Raw genomic sequence first — 26,784 nt, forward strand, 5'->3', positions numbered from 1 at the left:
TACCAAACTTAAACATATACTAACAAGTTCAAGTGTCATAGGAGATAAATAAATTAGATATATAGATATATTAGTCCCACAATCAAGTGTTGCTAGGCAACCAACAAACACACCCCGTGATCTGTGAAGTGCTGAATAATGTATATAAAAATGCAGCCGTGATTGCTCTAAGTGCATAAGAACCGCCCACAACCCCACAACAGCCAACCAAGCAGAGAAATGTTAGACATTAAAGCAGCAATAATACTTTACACATTTTTTTTCTTGTTTTATTATTTTTATATGTAAAGCATGTGACGATGTAGAATTCTGCATTCTTACTTAAGCTGGCAATCGTTTGGTGCTCCTGTTATAAATCTGTCAAAATCCTGATTGTGTGCCTAACATACTGGTCGCTTCAGTCAGTGTAACTCAGCAGCTACAATGTATCATGATATTAGGAAGGCAACATTAGCCATTGTTACAGCTTACAGCTTACAGCTCAAACCTTCTGGGAACATTTGCAACACATTATCCCAATCATGAAAGTGTGGCAAATATCTTGTACTGCTTTGGAGGTGGTCAAAAAACCTGCTATAGAAATCAAAGGATAACTCTGGGCCACTTGGTAGATGTGAATAATGGTGGTTCCTGACGTTCCAGGACCTGAAAGAACAAATGGGACTGCCTCAAACATCACTTCCCTTATATACACACACACAAGTAATGTATTATTGCAAGAGTATGGACAGCTATAAATCAGATCTATTAGGAAACTATGTTTTTGATGTCTTTTTTTGAGGATGCTAATAGAATATTTGGTACTCTCTCAGATTTATATGATTGGATTATGGACAAGGACTATGGGAGGGATCTAAGAAAAATGTTCACTAGATGGGAAAAAGATTTCCCAGGAATTGACATGTTACTCAAAGGGTTAACTCACGTTAGTAAAATTATCATTTCTGAGGAGTGGAGAGAGCTGCAACATGAGATACTGCATATGGCCTATTATGCCTTTGATATTAATTATAAGGGGTTAGAGAAATCTAAAAATAAGTGCTCCAAGGAAAGAGCAGATTTAAAACACTGTTACTGGATTGTCTGGTTATTGTTTTTTTTTTGGGGGGGGGGGGGGGGAGATAAGGTTCTGCAGTATATACAAGAGGTTACTGGGGTAACTACAATAAAAGAACCCTTAGGCTTGCTGTTTGGAAATATGGAAAGAGGCCAATGTAAGGAAAAATGTCCCAAGGCTAGCAGAGATTGTCTTGCTTGCAGAAAGGAAACCGGTGATGGTGAAATGGATAAAGCCTGAAAGCCCCACATAAAAATATATAAACGATTATCTGAATAAATTGATGATGAACAAATTAGAAGCTGAGACAAATAAAGAATTAAGAACCGAGAAATGTTTTTAAAAATGGGAAAAGTTTATTGATACTATGTCACAAGATAGGGATTCAATCATACAGACATTTGAACATACATCTTAGGGTCTCCTCAGACTGATTGCGATGGGTCACAGATAATGTCACCCTTGAGGAAATATGATAGTACGGGGCTGATGGGCGAGATAGAATGTGGCATAAAATTCCCCATTTACTGTTGGGAGGCTGTGTGGTGATAGCTTTCATATTTATATTTTTGAAAATGAAATTAGCTGTTTTTTCTTTTTATTATTATTTATGTTAATGTGTTGAATTTTGAAATTAGAAGTATGATGAGCAATACTAAAAATAATTTTATGTAAAAGTATGTTTTTTCTGTGTATCTTATTTTTTTCGGCATTGTAATGTTGTTTAATGTTTGGAAAACCAATAAAAAAAATATTTTAAAAGGATGCTCAAAAACTCATTACAAATTGAAGAATTGAATAAAAACAAAAACAAAGTCAGTCACTATTCTCTAATGCTACACAATTAATTAAGTAGATTCTACAGAATCTAATTAACTGATTTATTACAAAAAAAATCATATAAGATTTGACATGTTTTGCTTGCTTGAATTATAATCACAAAAGTTACAACAATAATAAAGCTAAATATGGCACACTAGTGCTGAGTAAACCGGCAACATTGTATCAACATTAGATACTGTATCCTGAATCAAAAACAAACATATGGCCCAAGAATGAAAATGTGTAGTTTCTGTGGGGCATGGCTAAAGCATAGTAAGAGCACCATAAAAAGTATAGACATAAACATCCAAGTAAAATGTTCATATTCAGTACCCCAGTCAGGTACATACTGTCTCAGGAGTTCAATAATGCACTCAGCAATGGTGTACTCAGAATTGAGAAGCACAATGAATCATGCGATCAACTAAATGTTGATCCGATTATGTACTTCGCAATGAAGAGCGCAATCAACCTCGCACACCGCTGGATCCGAGATCGATCGGTGGCCATCATCGTTAACAATATCTCAGACAGGGTACAGGATCTCACAATATACAAGGAAAGGAATAAGTCCCCTGATCACCTTTGATGCATAATTAGATTATGTATATATTCTGTAGGAGGTGTCAGTTATTTAAATCACTCTCACAGTCCATCAACTGGAGGTTACAGAGCTAGCTGTAACATTCACTTTACAGTCCACTCATGGCAGTGACCTGGTCGTCAATTCCAGCCTCTCAGTCTGGAGGCGCAGTGTATAATACCTGTTCAACAGTCTGTCATTCTTAAATAATCCAAAAGCTTGTATGACCAGCAAATGTATCAATTATTCAAATTTAGCTGGATTCTTCTGTTCAAATGGACTATAGTTATGGTTATCAGGAGGTTGAAATCAAGCTGTACCATCCACTTTAAAACCTGCCCAGGGCAGAAATCCATTCATTCACCCACTCAATGTAATCAGTGGTTTTCCTGTGTGCTGCGTTCCACCCAAAGCAGCATTCAGATGCTGGCAGTTGCCTGCAAATAGCACAGGCTTATAGAAAAACTATGATAAAAGTATATTGCAGGGCTCAGTCTAGGCAGATTGTGTGCTGAGGAGCCTGGGTCTATTTGTTGATCTTATTTTGAGCAAAAATAACTTCGAGATGTTTTACCTACAATTGCAAGGTACTGCGATGGGGTCAAACATGGCTTCTTCATACGCTAACCTCTTTAAATCAATATGTACAGACACATATTGTGTCAGACCAGAAGGGATCCATATATAAACCCTATATAGATGATATATTCCTTATTTTGCAGGGATCTGGAAAATAGCCCTTACTAACCTTTTAGATTGGCCTTAATCATCTTTAAATCGCAAATTCAGATTTACTCTGACATTTAGCTGGACTGAAATTAACTTTTTGGATATCATAGTGTACAAAAGTAACAACTAGTTGGAGACTAAAATTTACCACAAAGATACTGACAGAAATACTCTGCTACTTGCTTCTAGTCACCATCCAGTTGCCCTGAAATATTGGTTACCCATTGCTTTACACTCTTCTGCTCCTCCTTACATCTTAGCCCTAATTTCTCGTTATGCACCATCCAGACTCTTGCGTTCTTCTCAAGGATGTCTTCTTATTCATAGATGCTTAGGGTTACACCAGTGATTCCAAGTATTTGCCACCAGTCTTGATTGAAATGGGTAACATTTATTGATAGAGGGTATAATAGTCAAGAGGTTTCTGCTTCGATAGATAGGGCACAGAAAATAGAGAGACAATCTATTTATTTATTTTTTAAATAAAGACAAGTACTTATCCCAGGATAAACACTTTTGTGTGACTTGTAGTGTATTGTACAATGTACTGTATTGAACAACTGGCATATACTAGTGAGTGATACGTCTATTGGACACTTTCTCTGCACCCCCACTATCCTGCTACAAGAGGGGCAAGGGCATAGGGGTCCACCTTATTTAAACTGATCCCATTGATAGTATTTGTATCTAAAGCCCTCTCCCGCCTTAAACCTTTTTCACTGACTGCCCCACACCTCTGGAATGCCCTTCCCCTCAGTATCCGACTAGCACCCTCTCTATCCACCTTTAAGACCCACCTTAAGACACACTTGCTTAAAGAAGCACATGAATAGCACTGGGGATAATACTGGACACGTTACATAAAGCTTGGCCCCCTGCAGACGCACTTACCAGAAATCCCTCCTACTGTCTCTGTACGTTCTCCCTACCTACCAATTAGACTGTAAGCTCCTCAGAGCAGGGACTCTTCTTCCTTAATGTTACTTTTATGCCTGTAGCACTTATTCCCATGACCTGTTATTTATACTATCAGTTATTTATTTGATTACCACATGTATTACCACTGTGAAGCGCTATGTACATTAATGGCGCTATATAAATAAAGACATACAATACAATATATATCTATATCCTTTTTTGGTTAAGGAACCCTACAATTGTGAAATTCTGCGGAACCCCAACCCGAGTTCAGATGCATTGTAAGGATCCCCAACCCTCTCTAATAGACGTCTGAGATCAGATGCAGTGTAAATTCTTCTGTATTTGGTACAATTTTCAAATGATTTAAAAATGACAGGGAACCTTTTAGAGACGCCCTTGAAACTCAAGGTTCCTAGGAATCCCTGTTGAAAAACACTATATTGGTGACATTAGAACACATGCTATTGTTCTGAAATGTAATAACTCGGAATTCTTCAGGATTTGCGACATTTTGGAGGCGGTAATGTGTTAAAATAACAATTCTTTCATATGAACATTGCTAACCCATGAATATGTTATTAATTAAGGTTATGGGGCATATTTGTGCTGTTCCTAATGAAGTTTATTGATCAATCGGCAGCAGTCTGTGTGCTACGTCTCATGTTACATGTTACAATACAGTATATGGTGCTTCTTTTTACATTTGTTTTAGAAAGAGCATAGAAAATAGTCTGTTGTCAATCGTTGGGATTGTGCTTATATGCATGTATGTATATATTCATTTTTTCCCTAGGTCTTCATTGTTAGATTGTAAGATTTGATTTGATAGAACATTGATATTGTTAGATTTACACCAAACCTCTTTCTCAAGCTGGGCCTTGCTTTTGATTCCCCTCTACAGATAGTGATTCTGTTGTGTAAATGTGGCGCTTAGCAAGTGGAATAGAGGTTTTGTACAAGTGTCTGGCTGGAATACTATCAATGGGATCAGTTTAAATAAGGTGGACCCCTATGCCCTTGCCCCTCTTGTAGCAGGATAGTGGGGGTGCAGAGAAAGTGTCCAATAGACGTATCACTCACTAGTATATGCCAGTTGTTCAATACAGTACATTGTACAATACACAAGTCACACAAAAGTGTTTATCCTGGGATAAGTACTTGTCTTTATTTAAAAAAAAAAAATAGATTGTCTCTCTATTTTCTGTGCCCTATCTATCGAAGCAGAAACCTCTTGACTATTATACCCTCTATCAATAAATGTTACCCATTTCAATCAAGACTGGTGGCAAATACTTGGAATCACTGGTTGTAACCCTAAGCATCTATGAATAAGAAGACATCCTTGAGAAGAACGCAAGAGTCTGGATGGTGCATAACGAGAAATTAGGGATGAGATGTAAGGAGGAGCAGAAGAGTGTAAAGCTTCAAAAGTGAGGAGAAGAATGGAGTGTGAGATGCGGGATTTGATCGGAAGCCAGGAGAGGGATTTAATGAGGGGAGATGCTGAGACAGATCTAAGAAAGAGTAGTGATTCTGGCAGCAGCGTTTAGGATAGATTGTAGGGGAGACAGGTGAGAGGCAGAAAGGCCGGACAGCAGGAGGTTACAGTAATCAAGACGTGAGAGAATGAGGGCCTGAGTCAGAGTTTTAGCAGTCGAGCAACAGAGGAAAGGGCGTATCTTTGTTATATTGCGGAGGAAAAAGCGACAGGTTTTAGATATGTTTTGAATGTGAAGGAGGAGTGTAGTGTTACCCCTAGGCAGCGTGCTTGGGCTACTGGGTGAATGATCGTAGTTCCAACAGTAATGTGGAAGGAGATAGAAGGGCCAGATTTTGGGGGGGGGAAGTATGAGGAGCTCTGTTTTTGCCATGTTGAGTTTAAGGCGGCGGAGGGTCATCCAGGATGATATAGCAGAGAGACATTTAGAAACTTTGGTTTGTACAGCAGGTGTAAGGTCGGGTGTTGAAAAGTACATTTGTGTGTCGTCAGTATAGAGGTGATATCTATATATTATATTTTAAAAAAAAAAATTTAAAACAACAAAACAAACAAACTGCTCCAATATAATATTTACTTTATTCTATAATTAGGATGTCTCGTAGTTCTCTAAAACCGATAAACCATGCATTTGTTATTTTATGTATTTTCTTGTCATAAATGCAAAAAAGTTATGCTCAGAAATGTCTAACTTGTACAAACCGCATAGCCGGTTGTAATGCACCTCTCAAACAGTGTTTTCTTGCACAGCTTTAAAACCTTATAAAAACCAAGGCAGCATTGCATAGATGAAATTGAATATGCATATAGGGTCTAAAACCGACATTATGTAAATTATACACCAATTTGGCGCTATACCTCTCCTGACCGTTCATGCGAGTGAAATCAAGATACATAACCATGCCCCATAGAAATAAAAAGTGGATTTTAAATATGCAGTTTAAAATAACAGTTCTTAAATGGACAACAACACCTAGGAGGACAGTGAGCTCACTGGCAGTGGCAACATTAGGTTTTGCCAAAATGCAATAGGCGAATTGACACATATGAGAAGCAGAAGTAAACTATATATCTTTTATACAAGAACTAACTCATTATCTGCTTTGACAATGATGAATATATAAATGGGATAGACAATAAGTATGAGAAGATCAGAATTACATAGGATCTGGTGAAAATAAAAATATTCACGTTAATGGTGATTGACTTTTTAGACAAGCCAATTAGAGATGAGTTATTTAAAACTTTTTTTTATGTTTGCTGTGTGGGGCCAACCCTTTAAAGCAATGGATTCTTGTATAACACACACACACACACACACACACACACTGTGCTGTGCGCTGGGCTGACTGACTTGTCAGCCACGACTGTGACTGTTAACAGCGCTCCGCAGCATGACTTCATAGTGCGCTGTGACTGGCCGCGGCAGTGACTGACAGGTCAGTCTCTCAATTTACACTATGGCAGGGGGACAAACCACCACCGACAGCTCGGGAGTGGGGAATAGCCAGAACGCCTCCGCTCAATAAAAACGCTGCCTTCTAATTATTTTATATTTTTGCCCACCCCTGTTGAATTATTATAAAGCACACCAACAGAAGAAAGAAAAAAATTACAGCAAAAAGATAATTATTTATTGACTGGGATAGTCAAGCGCATCCAACATTTCAGTGCTAAGCACCTTCATTCCTGATGAAAGTGCTTAGCACCGAAACGTTGGATGCGCTTGACTATCCCCCCAGTCAATAAATGATCTTTTTGCTGTAACTTTTTTTTGCTTCTGTTGTTGGTGTGCTGTGCCCTCCCCCTCCCCCCCAAACACTTACTACGCTGTTTCTTTGACTAAGTTTTCGGCCTGTAGCACACATCTTGTTGCATGCGCTTCCCACAGGCCCCACCACTCAGGGCACCCCAATTTGCTCTGTCCTGATTCCTCTCTTTAGCTTGAATTATTACAAAGGAAATACAGGTGGAGGAGCTATTACAAAGCTCATCTTTAAATCAGCCACAAAACTTATACTATATTATTACTTCATTAAAATAGAGACTGTTTATTTCTTTCTGAAAGGTTTACAAAAAAGGAAATGTGGATTTAAAAGAGAAGTGATGCTACAGGCCACGCGGGAGGTACTGCCTAGAGAGGCGACAAGGACCAATCTAAGAGCAAAAGAGGACGAGAGGATCGAGAGGACAGACCCCCTCCCCCCCGCCACTTTTTTGTTTTCTCATTTATTTTTTGTTACATATATGATTGAAGGCATAATTTTGTTGCTTTACATGCAGACTAATGTATATCGTGTTGTATGATGATAAAGTCTCAATAAAATTAGTTATTTAAAAAAAAAAAAAAAAAAAAAAAAAGGGGAGGCAGTGATCAGAATAAAAAAAAGGAAATAGGTCGTATATGCTGTTGCAAAGGGGGTCACGTAAATGCCGTGGGGAACTGTTCACTCTTCAAATCAATATGTAGTGTTTAGCACAGGAGTGCTTAACTCCAGTCTTTAAGAGCCACCAACAGGTCAGGTTTTCAGGATATCCCTGCTTCAGTCTTCAACTGAGCCACCTGTACTGAAGCGGGGATATCCTGAAAACCTGACCTTGAGGATAGCAGTAGGCCACCCCTGGTTTAACATCTTTGTTGCTGTGCAATACTGAAACTGAATGATTTGGAATGCAGTGTTTATCTGCTACGTACATGGAATTGGAGGGTAAGGCATGACATTAGGTGGCAGAGCATACAAAATTGTTAGTCACAAACTTGAAGTATAAGTATACAACTTAAACTGCACTGCAGATTAAGTGTTATTTTTCTCTGTAGTTAGTGTATATTTGTAACAAGCATTAATCCTTGCATATAGGCAAAGAAAAATGCATTGGAAAGAATTAAAACCTAAAAATAAGCACAACATAATCAAGGTTATAAGCAATTATTATGGGGATGCTAGCAACCTTGAGATTCTCATATTAACAATTAAACTAAACACACACACCTCCACACCAATCTAATGATAATACAAGACAGCCTGGCAGCACGCTGCCGAGTTCCTAGCCTTAAAAACAAAGAAACTCTACCAAAAAGCAGGAACATTTTAAACAAACCTAACCTCTGCCAACCAGTTTTTAGTAATGCAATAGCCGTGCAATGTTTAAAAAAAAATAATAATAAATAATAATACAAGTCAAATGTTGTGCTCTTATGCCATTATTATTTTTTAAATATCACAAAATGTAATGCAGTGTATATTTATTTCCATGAACATTAGTTTAATCTAACAGCTACACAAATACAATGACTCAGAGAAACCAGCAATTAATCGATTTGCTAGCCCATCAGAAAATGGTTTATGTATGGTAATTAGGGGGGGGGGGATTAGTTTTTCTTCAAACAAATTCAATGTAGAAAGGTTGTACTACAAAGCAATTACAAAATAAAAAAATAAAATGATTCATTCCCTGTATATTTAAGAATTTGAAGACGGTCTTACAGCAAAAGAAATTTGATTAGGTAAAAGTCGTAAAAACTGTTTGGTTTAAATAGACCATTGAAAGTAAATAAAATGTATAAAACAAAACGTGTTAATCACTGATATTTAGGAGGTAATGCTATATTGTCCGAAGCGGCCGATCGGGACACTTTTCTGCTAAAATTCCCCACAGAAGTCAATGAGGATTTTTCTAACGTCAACGTCGCAAAATATAGAATTATCCCCTTAACCATGTAAGGAATAAATGCTTGGCATTCACCCTTTTAATACTGGTCAAACTGAATGAGGTAGAAAAATGGTCAACCCTATGCCTGGGGTAAAAAACAAGATGAACAGCGAGAATTAATGCAAAGTCAGAGAACCACCTTTTTTTACCATGTCAAAAAACGACCGAGGACAAGAAGGGGTAGACGGGGCAGACCAAAAGGGGTCCGCAACCAAGAGGCAGAAAGCCTATTAGAAGATTTAAGTGGAATTATTAATATTTCTAATGTGGAACTTAACCCACGAGGAATTATCCCTTCTCAATAAAGGACTCAAATTTGCCCCCTCATCTAATTTTAACATTTTTGACACAGTTGTGGACTTACATAAATTTACCAGAAAGTTAACTTTGAATACATTTTTCAAGAAGAATTCAACTCTGCAGGGTACTCCGGATGATATCCACTCAGTGACACTTATTGATATTGTTGATAGATCACATGTTTCTGATGTTGATGTTTATGAAAATGTTCTTTCCTTCAAGGAGTTCTGCCACTTGCAGGATCTGAATGAATTGCAGGATCTGAATGAATTGCTCTTAGATCAAAATTCCCAATACAATCACCAAGATTTCCTGGGTAGAAAAGCCTCAGGGTTTAAGAATAAATCAAAATGTTACCCTACTTTCATCAAGGGTAATGCAATTACAACTTTTGAAAAAATGGTGGAAAGAGATCTGTCTATTCTGGCTTCAGGGTACACATTCTCTTCTGGATTAAATAAACCCTTGAGTAATAATTTAACCATTGGTGAAGCTAAGGGACTGAAAGATTTAAAATTAAACAAACAAGTGATTATTAAGAATGCGGACAAGGGTGGTGCAGCATAGGAGCGACTACCACGGGGAGGCGTTGCGCCACCTCGGGGATACTCTCTCCTATGCTGTACTTCCCTCTGACCCCACCTGTTCATTCATGTCAGACTTGAGGGAACTCCTTGAAAAAGGAATTTTTTTTAGGGGTTTTGGATGTCAATGAAAAAGAGTTCCTATACAATCCATTTCCTACCACGGCCGTGTTCCACCATCTCCCAAAGATCCATAAGACATTGGTCTCCCCTCCAGGGAGGCCCATTGTCTCTAGTATTGGATCTTTGGGAGATGGTCTGTCACGGTACGTGGATCACTATCTCCAACCCATGGCGTTAGCTCTGCCGTCTAATATTTTAGACAGTGCAGATTTGATAAACCAATTAGAAAGTGTCTCTTGGAGACCAATTTTTTTCTGGTTGTCTATGGATGTCACATCGCTATATACAATTATTAGGCATGATCTGGGGATGGCAGCTTCGAGTTACTTCCTGGATTCTTCTGATTTATCACCGGCACAGGGAAATTTCATTTTGGACTCCATTCACTTTTTATTAACCCACAATTATTTTTTGTTTGATGGTGTTTACTATCTCCAAACACGTGGAACTGCCATGGGAACCAGCTTTGCCCCATCCTATGCAAATCTTTTCATGGGATGGTGGGAGTCGTTCCCATTTAGGGATCACATTGTTTTTTATCGTCGTTTTATCGACAACCTTATTTTCATTTGGGAGGGTGACACTAACACTAAGTTATTATTTATAGATTTTCTTAACAATAATTATGGTTTAAAATTCACATTTTCTTTTGATCACCATCACCTTAAATATTTAGATGTACTATTTTATATTGATCACTCCTTGAAGATTTACACAGATATTTTCCGAAAAGAAAATTCACGAAATACTTATTTGAGAGCCGATAGCTGCCACCCCAGAGCCCTTGTAAAAGGAATACCAAAGGGGCAGTTCATGAGGGTAAAAAGAAACTGCTCCAAAGATGTTGACGTCCATAGGCAATCAGATGATCTATACAATAGATTTTTAGCCACGTGCTATGATCCCCTTGATTTAAATAAAGCACGGGGAGAAGTTGAGGTTATGAAAAGGAGCCAATTGTTAAAAAGGAAACCAAAAAAAGACATCTAAACAAGATAATCCATGGTTTATTACTAAATTTAGTCGACAGGCACACGAAGTGAGATTAATCTTGGAGAAACATTGGAGCATTTTACGCCTTGACCCGATTTTAGGACAAGATCTACCCCAAAAACCTAAACTGATATTTAGAAAGGCTAAAACTATATCTGATTCTCTCTCACCTAGCTTATTTACACATGACTTGGACAGACAAAGTTCCTTTACCAAAGGCTCATATAGGTGCGGCTCCTGCAAGATTTGTACCCTATTATCTCCAACTAAAACTTTTGAAAGTACATATACTAAGGCTGTGTTTAACATACGTAGCTTTATCAATTGTAAAACCACGTTCGTGATCTACCTCCTCACCTATGGTTGTGGGAAACAGTATGTGGGCCGAACTACGAGGAATCATAAAACACGCATTATGGAGCATGTTAGACTTATCAAGAAAAGAGACCTCAATCATCAAGTGCCACTACACTGTACCCACTGCCCAAGGGGGGATGTTAGATTACTTAAAGTATGCGGGATTGAGTCTGTTCCTTGTCATGAAAGAGGTGGCAATCGTATCAAAAGGCTAGACCAAAGGGAGGCCTTTTGGATATTTACGTTAAAAACCCAAGTACCGTTCGGTCTTAATACAGACTGGGACCTTGGCCATTTTCTCTGATTTTACTTCCATTTCACTTTGGTCATTGATAAACTCCCTCTAATTAAATTACGGAATATTAACATATTTGAATGAAAATTCTCCTTTTTCAATCAAATATGTTCATTTTTATATAAAAATATCCTTTTTCTGTAGTTTTTGGTTTTATATTCTCTCTTTTTTTTCTTTTTGATCATCACATTTCCTATGACATCTACATATACTTCTTGTTTGTTTAAATCATATAGACATGTGGTAAAATTACAAAGAAATGTCATAAAATCAAAATACATCTGAATTAAAAGAAGTTAGTGTGTCCGGTTTGCTCAATGCATATTTTGAATTAATATATTTTTATTTCCCCCCCCCCCCCTTTGTATACCCCGGTTCTCTGACCTTACATAGGTAAATTTTGAGACATTTATACTCAATTATATGGATGAAAGTCCTTTGGTTGTTTTTTATGATTATTATGCTGCAAATTTGCTCTTTTGAGTTCTGGGGATAGAAAGGAGTAAAACTTCTTAAACTTATTTTTATTTACATATCTTCTTTTTTTGATATGTGTGTGTTGTCTTGGTACAAATGTGCTGTTCTCTAATGATTTGTTTCTTTATTGATAAAGTTTTTTGTTTGGAAGTTATATATATAATTATTAGATTAATGGTACATTTTAATAATTTTTTCTTTATAAAATTTGTTATTGTTGTCCATTTTTGATAAAGTTTGTTGATAAAGTTTTTTTCTTTTAAAACTTATGTTTGCACTGGGTGAGGAAGCCATATTACAGACGTCACAGACGATTAGGTAACAAGATGTTCATTTTGGCTGTAATAAAGTTATATGTGTTGATATGTCAAGTGAGCCAATCGGATGGCTTCACCTAGAGTTCCATATCCCTCTAATGGATGAAGGGGTTTGTTTGTCTCTAATAAAGTTGTTTGAATATGACGCGATCCACTTATACAATAGGGATTCGTCTACCACCCGATTGGTTAGCCCTTCTGTGATGTCATTCGGTAGCGCGTTCGGCGCTACGGTATAAATATTGGCCTCCTAATGGAGTAAGGTACACCTTGAGAAAGGGCATAAAGCCGGAAACGCGTTGGTGGATCACTGCTGTGACTAGGGGGGACATTTAGTCCAATCTTTTTTATGCATTGAAACATTTTTTTGCTGTTGCAACCGTGAGCCTCCTCCTGGTCTTTTTGGCAGTGCACTGCCATTCCTCTACCTGTACCACAAAGCAATTACAAAATAAAATAAAAAAAATAAAATGATTCATTCCCTGTATATTTAAGAATTTGAAGACAGTCTTATAGAAAAAGAAATTAGATTAGGTAAAAGTCGTAAAAACTGTTTCGTTTAAATAGACCATTGAAAGTAAATAAAATGCATAAAACAAAACGTGTTAATCACTGATATTTAGGAGGTAATTCTATATTGTCCGAAGCGGCCGATCGGGACACTTTTCTGCTGAAATTCCCCACTGAAGTCAATGAGGATTTTTCTAACGCCAACGTCGCAAAATATAGAATTATCCCCTTAACCATGTAAGCAATCACTGCTTGGCATTCACCCATTTAATACTGGTCAAACTGAATGAGGTAGAAAAATGGTCAACCCTATGCTAAGAAAATAGTAGTTTTAGGTGTTAACCATGTGTCCAAATAATGCAAATACCATACAATAAAATGCAAATAATCATTGTTAAACCAGATGAAGCGTGCAATTCATTTATATCTGGACTAATCATAAAAGAGATACACTATTATCCCTATGGCATTTCAGGCAACATATTTGTTGCAAATCTGTTGGATCTAACACAAACACGACTGAGATTTTGCTAAAACTGTGAGAGAGAAAAAGAGAGAAAGAGAGAGAAAGAGAGAGAAGAGAGAGAAAGAGAGAGAAAGAGAGAGAAAGAGAAGAGAAAGAGAAAGAGAGAGAGAGAGAGAGAGAGAGAGAGAGAGAGAGAGAGAGAGAGAGAGAGAGAGAGAGAGAGAGAAAGAGAGAGAGAGAGAGAGAGAGAGAAAAAGAGAGAGAGAGAAAAAGAGAGAGAGAGAAAAAGAGAGAGAGAGAAAAAGAGAGAGAGAGAAAAAGAGAGAGAGAGAAAAAGAGAGAGAGAGAAAAAGAGAGAGAGAGAGAAAAAAAGAGAGAGAGAGAAAAAGAGAGAGAGAGAGAAAAAAAGAGAAAGAGAGAAAGAGAGAGAAAGAAAGGTTTCTACTGGTTAGGTCATTGTGACTATTAAAGTATTCCAGAAAAGTAGTTTTACTCCAACCCCCAAATAGTGACAAATTACATGCCCAAATAGGTTTCCTTTCTAAATACAGACGTTGTGTGACAACATAAGATATTAGAGATATGAAATTTCTACCTGCATGGAAACTAAATGAAGTTGCCGCTTCTGTAATGCAGATTCGGGCTCGTGTGGGGCTACCTTTCCACTACAGTTAGGTGCTAGATAACCAAGGTTACTGTTTCACGGAAAGCAATGACTCCTTTTCCAGGACTCCTCTCCTATACTTTATAACACATAAAATAAAGGGGGAAGCAGAAGGAAGGAAGGAAAAAAAAAAAAAGGAAGAGTAAATTAGCACTTTATAAAAAATTTATCCGGTCACTTTCTTATCTCAAGTGCAGCCCTACAGAGTCTGACATAAAAAGAACTGCCAGGAAAGTCTGATTAGTACAGTCCTATCACGTGTGCGCCAGTATGCTCTGTTTAATTTTATGCCCTCCCCCCACAACACAATGAACAGGTAAAAGGAAGTATTAGTAATGCAGCAAAGGAAACAGAAACAGATAATGTACACAAATCATGCTTCTAACAGATTTTTTTTTCTTTTATTCTTAAAAACAAATAAGTATAAGGGTGTTTATTTATATCCCATAAGTTAAAATGTTGAATTTATCCTTTCATTGAAGTTTCCCAAAAGGTATGGGATTCATACATTTCTAAATACAGTGGAGTAGGTATAGTAGCATGCTAACTAAACTGCAAAATGAAACACATTGCTATATTTTTCAATCTATGGTTTGAGATTTCCGGTTTACAATCAAGTACAGAATTCTTCTAAGCTGCGCTTATAGTGCCGGCGACAGCGACGTCGCTTCAAAATAAAATGCATTGAAGCCGTCACACGCGCTTATAGTAGGAGCGACAGCGCGGTCACGATCGCTGGAAGTCACTTCAATTTGATTTTTCTAGCAACCGTAGCGTGACGTCAGCGTTGCCGTCACTATAAGCACAGACTAAGGCTACTCTTATAGTGCCAGCAATGACGACGTCAGGCTGCGGTCGCTGGAAAAATCCAATTGAGATGACTTCCAGTGATCACGACCAAGCCGTCGCTCCGTCTCGTCGCACTTACTATAAGCGCACACGACGGCAGCAATGCATTTGTTTTGACGCGGCGCCGCTGTCGAGTCACAATAAGCACAGCCTAAGGCTGAGCTCAGACAGGCTGCTACACTACCCCGCCTCTTTGCTGGCCGATGTGTGCTCATCCCCAGCAGACAGAATGACGCGATTATACACACACACACACACACACACACCAGGGCCCCGCTTCTCGGCGGCACCGAGAAGGGGGCCGCCATCTTTGATTCGAATCGCGCATGCGCAGACCGTTGTTTGCGCACGCAGACCATAGGCCACGCATAACGGCGAAAACGCCGTTCTGTGCATGCAAAATCACTAAAAATCGCCGGATTCACTATATGGCAGGCCCCTGGAACGGAACCCGCCGTATTCCCGGGGCCCTGCTGGGTGTATGTGTGTGTATGTGTGTGTATGTGTGTGTATGTGTGCTGCTGCTGCTGCTTGAAATTACAACTACAGTTGTCTCCTTCAAGTGCAGCGGCGCCAACGCTGTACTTCGCCGCCAGGTGTCATTTTCAGTTTGAAAACTCCTACACACCAAAGCGGCGAACGTGCCACATTGCATCCTGTCTGAGTTGAGCCTAAGAGAAAAACAAAAATAGGTAGAAGTGTTGGATACAGCAATTTGGCAAAACAGAGAATCCTACAAGTTGCTTCCGATCTAATTTTGTGGAGGTACAAGAATCTCCCAAAGTCACAAGATGATGGCACCTAAAACATTATTAGATTATCCCAGTGCAAAGGAAGTGCCATTAAATTGTGCTGGGGTCCATGCAAACCTTTTTGGACCCATGACTAACCAGCTATGATAAAGACTTGGGCAATACAAATAGTGTTTTAACATTCTAACAAGAACATCACAATTAGTGGCTCCGGACTGCACAATTTTGAATAAAGATGGAATAGTGACCAATATATTTCTCCTGTTTTGACACATGTTTTAAAAGTTCACTAGTTTCATACAGGGAGAGTAACCAGGTCTTCATTTTACCCCAGGCACCAAAACAGCAATTCTAGCACATTCCTCAGTTTAACCTTCAATATCTACCTTAATCTAAGGACCCACAATTTAAAAGTTATCTGTGCACGTGTAACATAGGTAATTGTGCTGTTTAATAACCAATACTGTTCAATAACTGTTTCGTTAGCACAAAACCATACATTTTCCCCCTGAATTGCACGGAATATGCGATAGGGTTATCAGTAGGACCAAAAAAAAAAGTTCTTCAGCCATGTGGGGCTGCTGATTTTCGTGCAAACCCCTTTCCAGCAATGAATTAGGATCTTCCTTGATAGAAAGTCCAAAAGCAGAAATTGCTAAATAAAGTTTGTAACTTTCTGCAGTAACCACAATTTGCATCCCCCAAAAGTCCCATTTTCGTCTAAATTATATGAGAAACAAGCACATTCAAACTACCAAACTCATAAAAAGACAAACACAAATACAAATTAGATTGCCACACACTCTTAAAAAAAAGCATTGGAGCTCTTTTTACAAATATTTACAAATGTATTCTGACTGTAGAGCAATATTATGGACCGGTATCAAAATATGTTCCGTATTCTCCACCCCAAACATGTGAAATGATTTATACACAACCCCTCCATGTCAACGATTTAACTAAAAAAAACTATATATATATAACTATATATATAACTATATATATATATATATAACTATATATATATATATATATATATATATATATAACTATATATATATATATCTTACGATAATAGAGCAAAAAACAGCTACCAAGTCAGAGTTTACACTGTAAATCAACATTTACAACACACACACACACATATACAGTATATATACACACACACACATATATTACACACACATACATATATATACATACACACACACACACACACACACACACACACACACACACACACACACGCGCGCGCGCTTATAAATCCAAATTATATAAGACAATTTAACAAACCTCATTAATTATGCAGTCCAGTATTCTAATAGATTACTACATAACATTTTCCATTTTCACCCCTGTGGACCGGTTACTGGTGGGTAGTTTTAGATGAACCGTGGGGATAGGAGAAGGATGCACATTGTTAAATAAAGCAATTCTAATCTCCCCTCTCCCCTCAGCAGTTCCATTTCATGAGCAGGACAGAGAATCAATGGCCATGCAGACCATAATGTTCCCCCTGCTCCCGGTTTACCCTCGGCTGACGCAAACTATAGAACTAAAAAGCAGGAAACGTAAGCAGTGGTGAGAAGAAAAAATATATATATAGAAATCCTGTACTTAATGGCATCTCATGAGTGAGTGCAAACTAACAGCGATGTTTCTTAAAGTACAATATCTACCTATGACAAATTACTTATACATAAAATGCCCCCAAGTAGATTGCAGACAGGTAAGAGTAGGCCATATCATATAGAGCATGAATAATCAACTATAGCAATATAGAGCATTATATAAGTATTTGCTCCACATAAGATGGGGGTGCAATGAAAGCACATTACAGTGTCAGTTATATCGGGCCATTTAGTTTATGTGGTGTGCACAGTGTCTGTGCCTTTTGCAGAGTTGGAACATGGGAAGGAGAAATGTCTGCTTATATTCACACTTGTCAGTGCCAGGGCAGAGTGTGACAGATTGTGATGTGTCAGTGTATGGGTAAATGAGAAAACATGAATGCAGGGTGTGCATACAGACACAAACACACAATACAGAAACCATGACACAGGCCTAAGACATTAAAAATATATTATGGATGCCAAGATAGAAAATGTAAATGTGCTAAACAACTAAACTGCTACATGAGGGCTGAGCTGACTATTAGTGCTGTGTGCCAAATTGCTAAATCAATTAGAAATACCTAACAGACCAAGCTCATCCCATCTTCTGTGGGTCACTTGTTCGACATTGACATTTTTAGTTAAAGCTACCAAAGCAGGAATAGAAGCACCACACAACACTTGAAGTGCCAAGTAAATAAATAAATGTTGAATTGTGCCAATAACCTGTGAATGCAAGAGACTGGATAAACAACTGACAATTACAAATACAAACTACCGGCATATCTCAATGTCTGAAGCAACAAGAAAATATCTAATAAATAACCACTAGAAAGCCTGCATAAATAAAATATTATCCTTAGTTATATTACTTTGTTTAGAATTTATCTTAATAAAAGAAAATTAATTACATCATCTTAAATTAGGGGGGAGGGAAGTATAGCTCCTTTCTAATCATATTTCCACCTTTAGCTAATAACAAGTGTTCACAGTCTGTACACCCACTTCTCGAAAAGGAATTCAGATTCTTGTAATGCCTTTCAAACATTCAAATAACCAGTGCAGCAGAGATTTATTAGTCTTCTAGACAATTAGATCAGGTGCAGAGTGGAGCATTCTTCATTGTACCAATATAAACTATTCATAGATATGTCCAACCATACGCTCTTATGCTGGTCTGATAACATCGTTTTGGCATATTGTATTACTACTGCATTTATCTGTAAATGTAGTAATGTGAAGCTGTAGTGTCCTTATGTGTGTTTTAATCAACTCTGCCTTCTCCTGATTACCACAATGCATGGTACAGCAAAAGCTTCGAATGCATGTCTCTGCTCTCCTACCCGGCCACGATAGTATAGCTGTGGGTTTTGGCATCAAGCAAAGCTTTGAGATTAGGACGTATCGTGTCCAGGGAAGCAAGGTGACGGATGGATGCAGCCAATCAAAACAGCGGATCCATTGCGGAGGAGGAGTCAATATTGACGCTGGCGGCAACTTGTGACAGCGAGAATCATACAGAGCCAATGAGCGCTCAGCGGGAGGGATGAGGTTACTTTCATTCAAGAAATCCATCTGGGTCTACTTACTACCACACTACGCGAGCAACGGAGATGGTGCTGACACGAGGGACGCCTGACTCCCCAGTTATACACATACACAAACTTGCACGTTTGTATTCGGTATATGATCTAATAAGTAGAGCAGTTTTGCATGGGGATCAGTGTGTGTTGGAGGGTGACAGCAAACGTACGCCATATAACAAGCCTGGTATTAAATGCACATAATGTTATATTCAATAGGAACTACTTGAAGATATAGATATATCTATCTATATATCTCCAATTCGTTCCTATTGAATAGAACAGTATGTGCATTTAATACCAGGCTTGTTATATGGCGTACGTTTGCTGTCACCCTCCAACACACACCGATCCCCATGCAAAAAAAACCTCTACTTATCAGATACCGAATACAAACTTGCAAGTTAAAAGAATATGCGTAAATATTAATTTCACAGTCTTACACCCCTCTGTCAGTGCACATCGGATGTGTTACGACACGAGTGCAAAATTGATTCATAAAAACAAAGCATACTTTGCTGTAGGCTGGTTACATACGAAAGCTTTAAAACGAAAACGAGTTTATAGTTGACTGTTGGTCATAATCTATGCAATAAACCGTGATACAGTACATATGTTTAACTCAATGGATTTGTTTCTCAAATATCTTCAACAACGGGTAACGAAGTACAAAACGCTAATACATTAGATTGAAAAAATGTATGCTTGCAACACCAGGTCAGAGACCACTTACTTGCTTTCAGTCTCCAAAACTACTACACGGAAAAACTTATTTAGTGTATCAACATCCGCTTGAAACCTGTATGCAAGCAGCATACAATAAACGTAATTGCACATGTTATAGCACCCACGTTATGCCATGTAGTTTGAATACAAGCCTCACGCGTCAAGCCATGCATCTCAAGTACCGATGTGACAACACGTTTACTCTGGGGAAGAAAAAGCCAACACTGCCAAGGTGTTATTTTGCAACGAATCCCGTGTTGGGAGCTCAGGAGAATACATGCTGCTGCAGCGATAACAACAACACACACACCGGGAGCTCAGGAGAATGCATGCGGCAGCGATAACAACAACAACACACAAGCCGGGAGCTCTGGAGGGCACATGCTGCAGCAACAACACACACACACCGGGAGCTCAGGAGAATGCATGCTGCAGCGATAACACCACACACACACACACACAAGCCGGGAGCTCTGGAGGGGACATGCTGCAGCAACAACACACACACACACACACACACAAAGCCGGGAGCTCAGGAGAATGCATGCTATAGCAGCAACATCACACACAAGCCAGGAGCATGCATGCTGCTGCTGCAGCAGCAGCAGCAGCAGCAACAACAACACACAAGCACACACAAAAGTCGGGAGCTCAGGAGAATGCATGCTGCAGCAACAACACACACACAAGCCGGGAGCTCAGGAGAATAAATGCATGCTGCTGCAATACACACACGCTCAGATATGCCCAGCTGCACACAGCCGCTGCCACTCCGGAGCCTGGCTATTCACAGCGCTGTTTACGCCCCCGCCGCACTCTGACGTCCAGGCTGGGCCGCACAAACATGGCGTCTCCCGCCAACTACGTACGCACGGGGAGCCCCTTACGCCAACCCCACACTGACGTGAGCGGCCGGCAGCACAGCGACCCCTGCGTGTCCCGCCTGGCGTATGCGGGTTTCCTGAATCCCAATCTCTCTTATTTACAATGGGAAGGGATGGGAGGAATGGAGGGGAGGGCCGAGAGAGAGAGGAGAGGAAAATAATACACCCCCCCCCCTACACAGAGCGCGATAACAAAAGATACATACCGATTCCTCCTCCTTCTCCATCCCCGTGGGCATCTGCGGCACGGCCCGGTTAATGGACACGCAGTCGTTCAGGTCGGGCATGTCTTTGCCGCGGTAGATGGGGAGAGGTTTGGTGGCGTCTAGCGCCCGCGCCCGGAAGGAGAGTTTGCTCATTGTTATCGCCTCTCCTCGCCACAAAAATAAAAAATAAAAATAAGCACAACCAGCGCCCGGCAGCCGGGGAGGGGAGGAGGGGGAATAATAATATATATACACGTAAAATAATCCGTCACAAGGACTGCCCGAAGCCGCTCGTTTTCGCCCCCTGCGAACTCATGGGGATCCCCCGGGGGCACGGTGAGGGGGCGGGAAGCGGCGGGACGGGCGGCCTCTTTGTCGTGCCTAGATCCGGGTTTTGTTGGCTCGATCCGCTCCCTGCGCCATGGCAAACATGGCGGACATTACCAAGGCGGCGAGCGATTCCCAGCAGCCCCCGCGCGCGCGGCGGCACAGGAGGAGGGGGGTGCGCGCGCAGCATGCGGGGCGGCGGCGCGCGCGCTCTCGGACCTGCTTGCCTGGTGCTGTGTGTCTGCCAGTGTGTGTGCAGTAGGGGAGAGCAGTGGTGCTGTGTGTGTGCAGTGCAGTGCAGGAGGGGAGAGCAGTGGTGCTGTGTGTGCAGTGCAGGAGGGGAGAGCAGTGGTGCTGTGTGTGTGCAGTGCAGGAGGGGAGAGCAGTGGTGCTGTGTGTGTGCAGTGCAGGAGCGGAGAGCAGTGGTGCTGTGTGTGTGTGTGTGCAGTGCAGGAGGGGAGAGCAGTGGTGCTGTGTGTCTGCCAGTGTGTGTGTGTGCAATGCAGGAGGGGAGAGCAGTGGGTTGTGTGTATTGCAGTGCAGGAGGGGAGAGCAGTAGTGCTGTGTGTGTGCAGTGCAGGGGGGGAAAGCAGTGGTGCTGTGTGTGTGCAGTGGGGGAGAGCAGTGGTGCTGTGTGTGTGCAGTGCAGGAGGGGAGAACAGTGGTTCTGTGTGTCTGCCAGTGTGTGTGTGTGTGTGTGTGTGCTCGCAGTGCAGGAGGGGAGAGCAGTGTGTGTGTGTGTGTGTGTGTGTGTGTGTGTGTGTGTGTGTGTGTGTGTGTGTGTGTGTTGCAGTGCAGGAGGGGAGAGCAGTAGTGCTGTGTGTGTGCAGTGCAGGAGGGGAAAGCAGTGGTGCTGTGTGCGTGCAGTGCAGGAGGAGAAAGCAGTGGTGCTGTGTGTGTGCAGCGTAGGAGGGGAGAGCAGTGGTGCTGTGTGTCTGCCAGTGTGTGTGTGCAGTGCAGGAGGGGAGAGCTGTATGTGCAGTGCAGGAGGGGAGAACAGTGGTGCTGTGTGTGTTTGTGCGCGCGCAGTGCAGGAGGGGAGAGGTGTGTGTGTGTGTGTGTGGTGCAGGAGGTGTGTGTGTGCAATGCAGGAGGGGAGAGCAGTGGTGCTGGGCAGGTATAAACTGTTATAAGAGGAGGAAGCTACTTGTCAGTTTTAATGGCAGAACAGGAGGTAGAAACCACATTATTAATAATGATTAATTATGACTAATAAATAATTGACTTTCAAATTGAATTTTAGGCCTCCAAATGTAAAAAAAAAATGCTATTTTGTGAGTGGTGAAAAGCAAGAAGACGTCACAATTTATTATTTTAACCCATGGTGCAAAGGTATTTTAACACGAGGCTTGTGATCTATTTAACACAATGGTTTGTGCTCTGGAAAAATGAGTGGAAATGCAAGATTCCTCCCGTGCAGGAGAGCTCAGTTCCTGAGATGAGAAGTTTGGATGTCAAATCTGTGTAATATGTTTTAGGTTTGCATATAACTAACTGCATTCATCTGCAGGATGGTGCAATCATGTGGGGAAAGGGACCTCTAAGTTCTAGTAGCTCTATTGGTCCTGGGGGAAAGTTGATTCCATGTAGGTTGTGATACATTTTTAGTGGACTAACATAATACTTTTTCATAGATTTAGTTGCGTACAGAGCTTTTGGAAACCTCCATACATGTCCTTCATTTGAAGAAGCCTATGAGGTTTTGAAAGCTCTGTACACCACAACTTAATCCATAAAACATTTAATAGATTGCTAAAAGGTATTACAACCTACGTTGGAACCAGGTGCAAAGATATTTTGCCACCATGTTTGACATGGGATAAGGCTAAAGAAAACATTTGATTGACAAACACTTCCCCATTCAGATGCCCCCCCAAAATATGCAATTTGTAATTAATACCTAAAGAGACAAAAGAAGCCAAATGTTTGCTTTTGTTGTGCTTAGATTAGTTGAAGGAAACCAACTGGATTGTTTAATGGTTTACATAACGTTGATTCAGGAGGTATGAGCATTTGAAATATTGCGTGTCTGGGACATTACAATTGAACTCTCCTAGCTGTGGTCCAAACGTTTCCCAAGGTCACCTTAAATACTAGAGATTTAAGAAAATCATCATTTTTATCACTAAAAAAAAGTTGCTTTTTTTAAGTGGAAAACAAAATATGTTGTGGCAACCACTAACTATCAATTAAATAAAGTGAATAGTGTAGATAACGTGACTAAATTAATAAACAAATTAAACTCTATAAACATACAATAGAATAAACAAAAAATTGTGTATAAATGTCCCATTTTCAGTTATTGGATGGAAAGTCCCGTATAAGAATAATAGTCCTGATTAATACTGAAGTCCAGCAGCCAGAGTCCAAAAGAGGGGATTCCACGTCCCTCCAAAGTAGAAGCAAATAGTGGATAGAGATCTCCTCTGGCGCATAAACTTAGCCCATCCAAAGTGGATATGTGGAAGACGAGAGAAAACAAGGTGATAGTGCTTTGAACACAAACATTTCCACAGAGTTCTCTTGGGTTTAGTTAACAGATTATGGCTTCAAGCTATTATAAACTTTATATTAGATCGCCTGGGTAAGTCCTCCTCCACTATCTATATGTGGAATGTGAATTCTCAGATTGTTATGCTATACAATATAAAGATTAGGGGGTGTATTTACTGTCCCATATAGGGCATTAGCAAGTTCTTAATTGCATATATGATTAAACAGCCAGACTTTCTGGTGTGTCCTCCTGCGTTTCATACAGCACACGAAAATAGGTTCCTCAATGAGCATGGGATAGAAGTGCTTCCAAGTAAGTCAAAATCTTCTGTAGGTATACTTCTAAATATAACTTCTGTGTAATGTTCATTTGTATATACCTATACACACACAATAAGCGTTAAACAATCACCTGTCGGATCATCTGCAGTAATTATGTTGCCAGCTGCGCTAATTAGCTGAAAGCTCTGAGCTACAACACCCACCATTGTGATATGTTAACTACGTTGGCTATCCCTTGAGTTCAGATGCAATGTGCATCTTCCTGTCTCACCTTCAAATACTTTCTGGACAAGTTACCTAATTATCTAAACAGTCTTCTCATCCCTACTGTACACAGCACTTATCGCCTTAGATCCACCTCCAGAAACCTGCTTATAGTCCCAAGGCTCAATAAAGAATCCGGTCGCTCTTCCTTCTTGTACCGATCACCCGACTGCTGGGAGAATATACATGAGTGCTTTAAATCTGCTTTCTGTCTAAGTTCCTCCAAGAGTTCAGCCGTTTTCTACTCTAAACATGCTTGTAACTGTAATTTGTGATGTTTTTCAACTATACTTTATGCACAGGACATACTTGAAAATGATTGGTAACTCAATGTACTTTTTTCCCGGGAAATTATTTTATAACTAAATATAAATGGCCGCAGGAGATATACAAACTCCTGTAGGTACAGTACCCCAAAAGCAGGTACTGCACCTGCAAAATAGGTATACTTGTGATGTTATGCTAGAAATCTAGCTGCATGTGAACAAATTCCCTGACAAATTGAAATTGCATTTAACATATTAACAGATGTCAATATTCAGTGAGATTTGGGAGTTCTGACAAAAGCTATTTGAATGGAAATTTACTGCCATTGAAATGTGCCATTGCTATGCTACTAGTCGGTGACACTGACTTCATATCAGGGAGATAACACATCCGTCTTTACCTACCACCATCAAAAAAAAATAATCTATATTTGAACTATTATGCTTAATACTGTATACGGTAAACCATTTATTGGACTAAACTTGAAGAAATTAACAACTTACGGCACAGGTCACTTAACTGGCAGCTTCTTGCCTATTTCCCTCCTTTTGTATCTGTTATAGAAAAGGGGATAATACCAAAAGAAAAAATACAAGTCAAAACTACAATGTGCTAAAAAGCATAAATGTGCTGATCTATTCGAAGGTATTGCAAAATAAGCCACAGAGTAGTGACAAAAATATGTACAAAGAAGAAAAGCCCATACCGTTCAAGGAAAACAAAGTAGACGGCTAACATCTAGGCTCATTCACAACGACATAACCAAGCTCACAATATATTTATTGTCTGACTCCACAGGCCTTTTTGAAAAGAAAGTGGATAAGTTGCAATCTATAGCTTCAGAAGGGAGTTTTTACTACAGATAAGAGGGATTCTGCAATAAGAAAATCACTTAACTGATCTTTTCTATATTTTACTTAAAATATATAATGTCTTGGATAAGCCCCCTATCTCGGGCACTTTAAAAAAAAAAAAAAAAAAACTTTATATAATATATAGTTTTCCTCACAAAGGGATTAAAAGCGCTTCACAATTACGGTACATTGGACAGTATGCAGCACATAGGATTTTTACAGACACAGTCCCTGCCCAGATGAGCTTACAATCTATGTTTTTGGTGCCTGAGGCACAGGGAGATACAGTGAGTTGTCAAGGTCACAAGGAGCTGACATCAAGAATTTAACCAGGTTCCCTGCTTCAAACTCAGTGTCCCTGTTTACAAAGTCAGTGTCTTTACTCACTGAGTCACTCTGTCAGCACTAATTCTATTTTTCAATCCATTTCCATTTTTGTAGATACTTACCCTTCAGCATTTAGGAGCTGTTAGGACTGTTTATAGACGAAATGAAGATTTCATTGCGTAATTTAGTCCAAAAACGTCCCGATCAGCCGCTTTGGCGGATAGAGAATCAGCCCCATGGTACTGTATCTTGTACAAGATCGTATTTGTGGGACACTTCTGATTTTCTGGTGAAAAATTACTGATCTTCAGGAGGAAGATTTGATGTGTGTATTCTCTATACTTGTATTTCACATGGGCTTGGCACTAAGGCAATAAAGCACTTGATGCCCTTGACCTAGATGAGGCTCTTAAGATATTTCTGATCTAAACACTTGCCTTAATTTTGACTAAGAATTATTTTAATTTTGGCAAACGGTTCATTTTACAAATACAGGGCGCAGCAATGTTGTCGAACATAGCCCATCATATCCAAATGTATTTATATAAGTTTATTTAGAATTAGAATTTGACGGCAGATAAGAACCATTTGGTCCACCAAGTCTGCCCATTTTCCTACCTGCAGTAAAACCTCAGTCCCTATTTGATTTGGCTTTCTTTTGTATTTAGGCTAGTGTTCTGCCTATACCAAGCATTTTTAAATTCCCTTTCTGTGTTGGCCTGTACCACCTCTGTTTGGGGGCTATTCTACAAATTCACCACCCTTTCAGGGCAGAAGCACTTCCTCACATTTCTACCCTCCAGCTTCAGATCTTGATCTCTTGTCCTAGCACTTCTTTCTCAAAAAGATGCTTCCATCCTGTACTTTATTGAACCTGTTTATTTTAAAGTTTCGATCATCTCCCAAAACTTCCTTCTATCCTCAACTGTACATATTTAGGTCTATTATTC

General features: G+C 39.8%; 1 protein-coding gene across 3 annotated transcripts in view; it reads right to left on the minus strand.

Annotated features, from left to right (window-relative positions):
- EPC2 (enhancer of polycomb 2) overlaps positions 1–21,498 on the minus strand; it is a 71,149-nt gene extending 49,651 nt beyond the window's left edge. Inside the window, exons 1-2 of one of the 3 annotated variants that reach the window (XM_075609422.1) lie at positions 21,021–21,111; positions 14,339–14,486 (exon numbers count right to left, since the gene is read on the minus strand). In XM_075609422.1, the coding sequence (XP_075465537.1) occupies positions 14,339–14,344 (6 nt within the window). In that variant the 5' untranslated portion in view covers positions 14,345–14,486; positions 21,021–21,111. Of the gene's footprint in view, positions 1–14,338; positions 14,487–21,020 lie in introns of all 3 variants that reach the window. The other 2 variants (XM_075609423.1, XM_075609421.1) reach the window with 2 other exon arrangements.
- Between the last annotated feature and the right edge of the window lie 5,286 nt (positions 21,499–26,784).

Source organism: Ascaphus truei, chromosome 7 (assembly GCF_040206685.1).
Source record: "Ascaphus truei isolate aAscTru1 chromosome 7, aAscTru1.hap1, whole genome shotgun sequence".
Classification (NCBI taxonomy): Eukaryota; Metazoa; Chordata; class Amphibia; order Anura; family Ascaphidae; genus Ascaphus; species Ascaphus truei.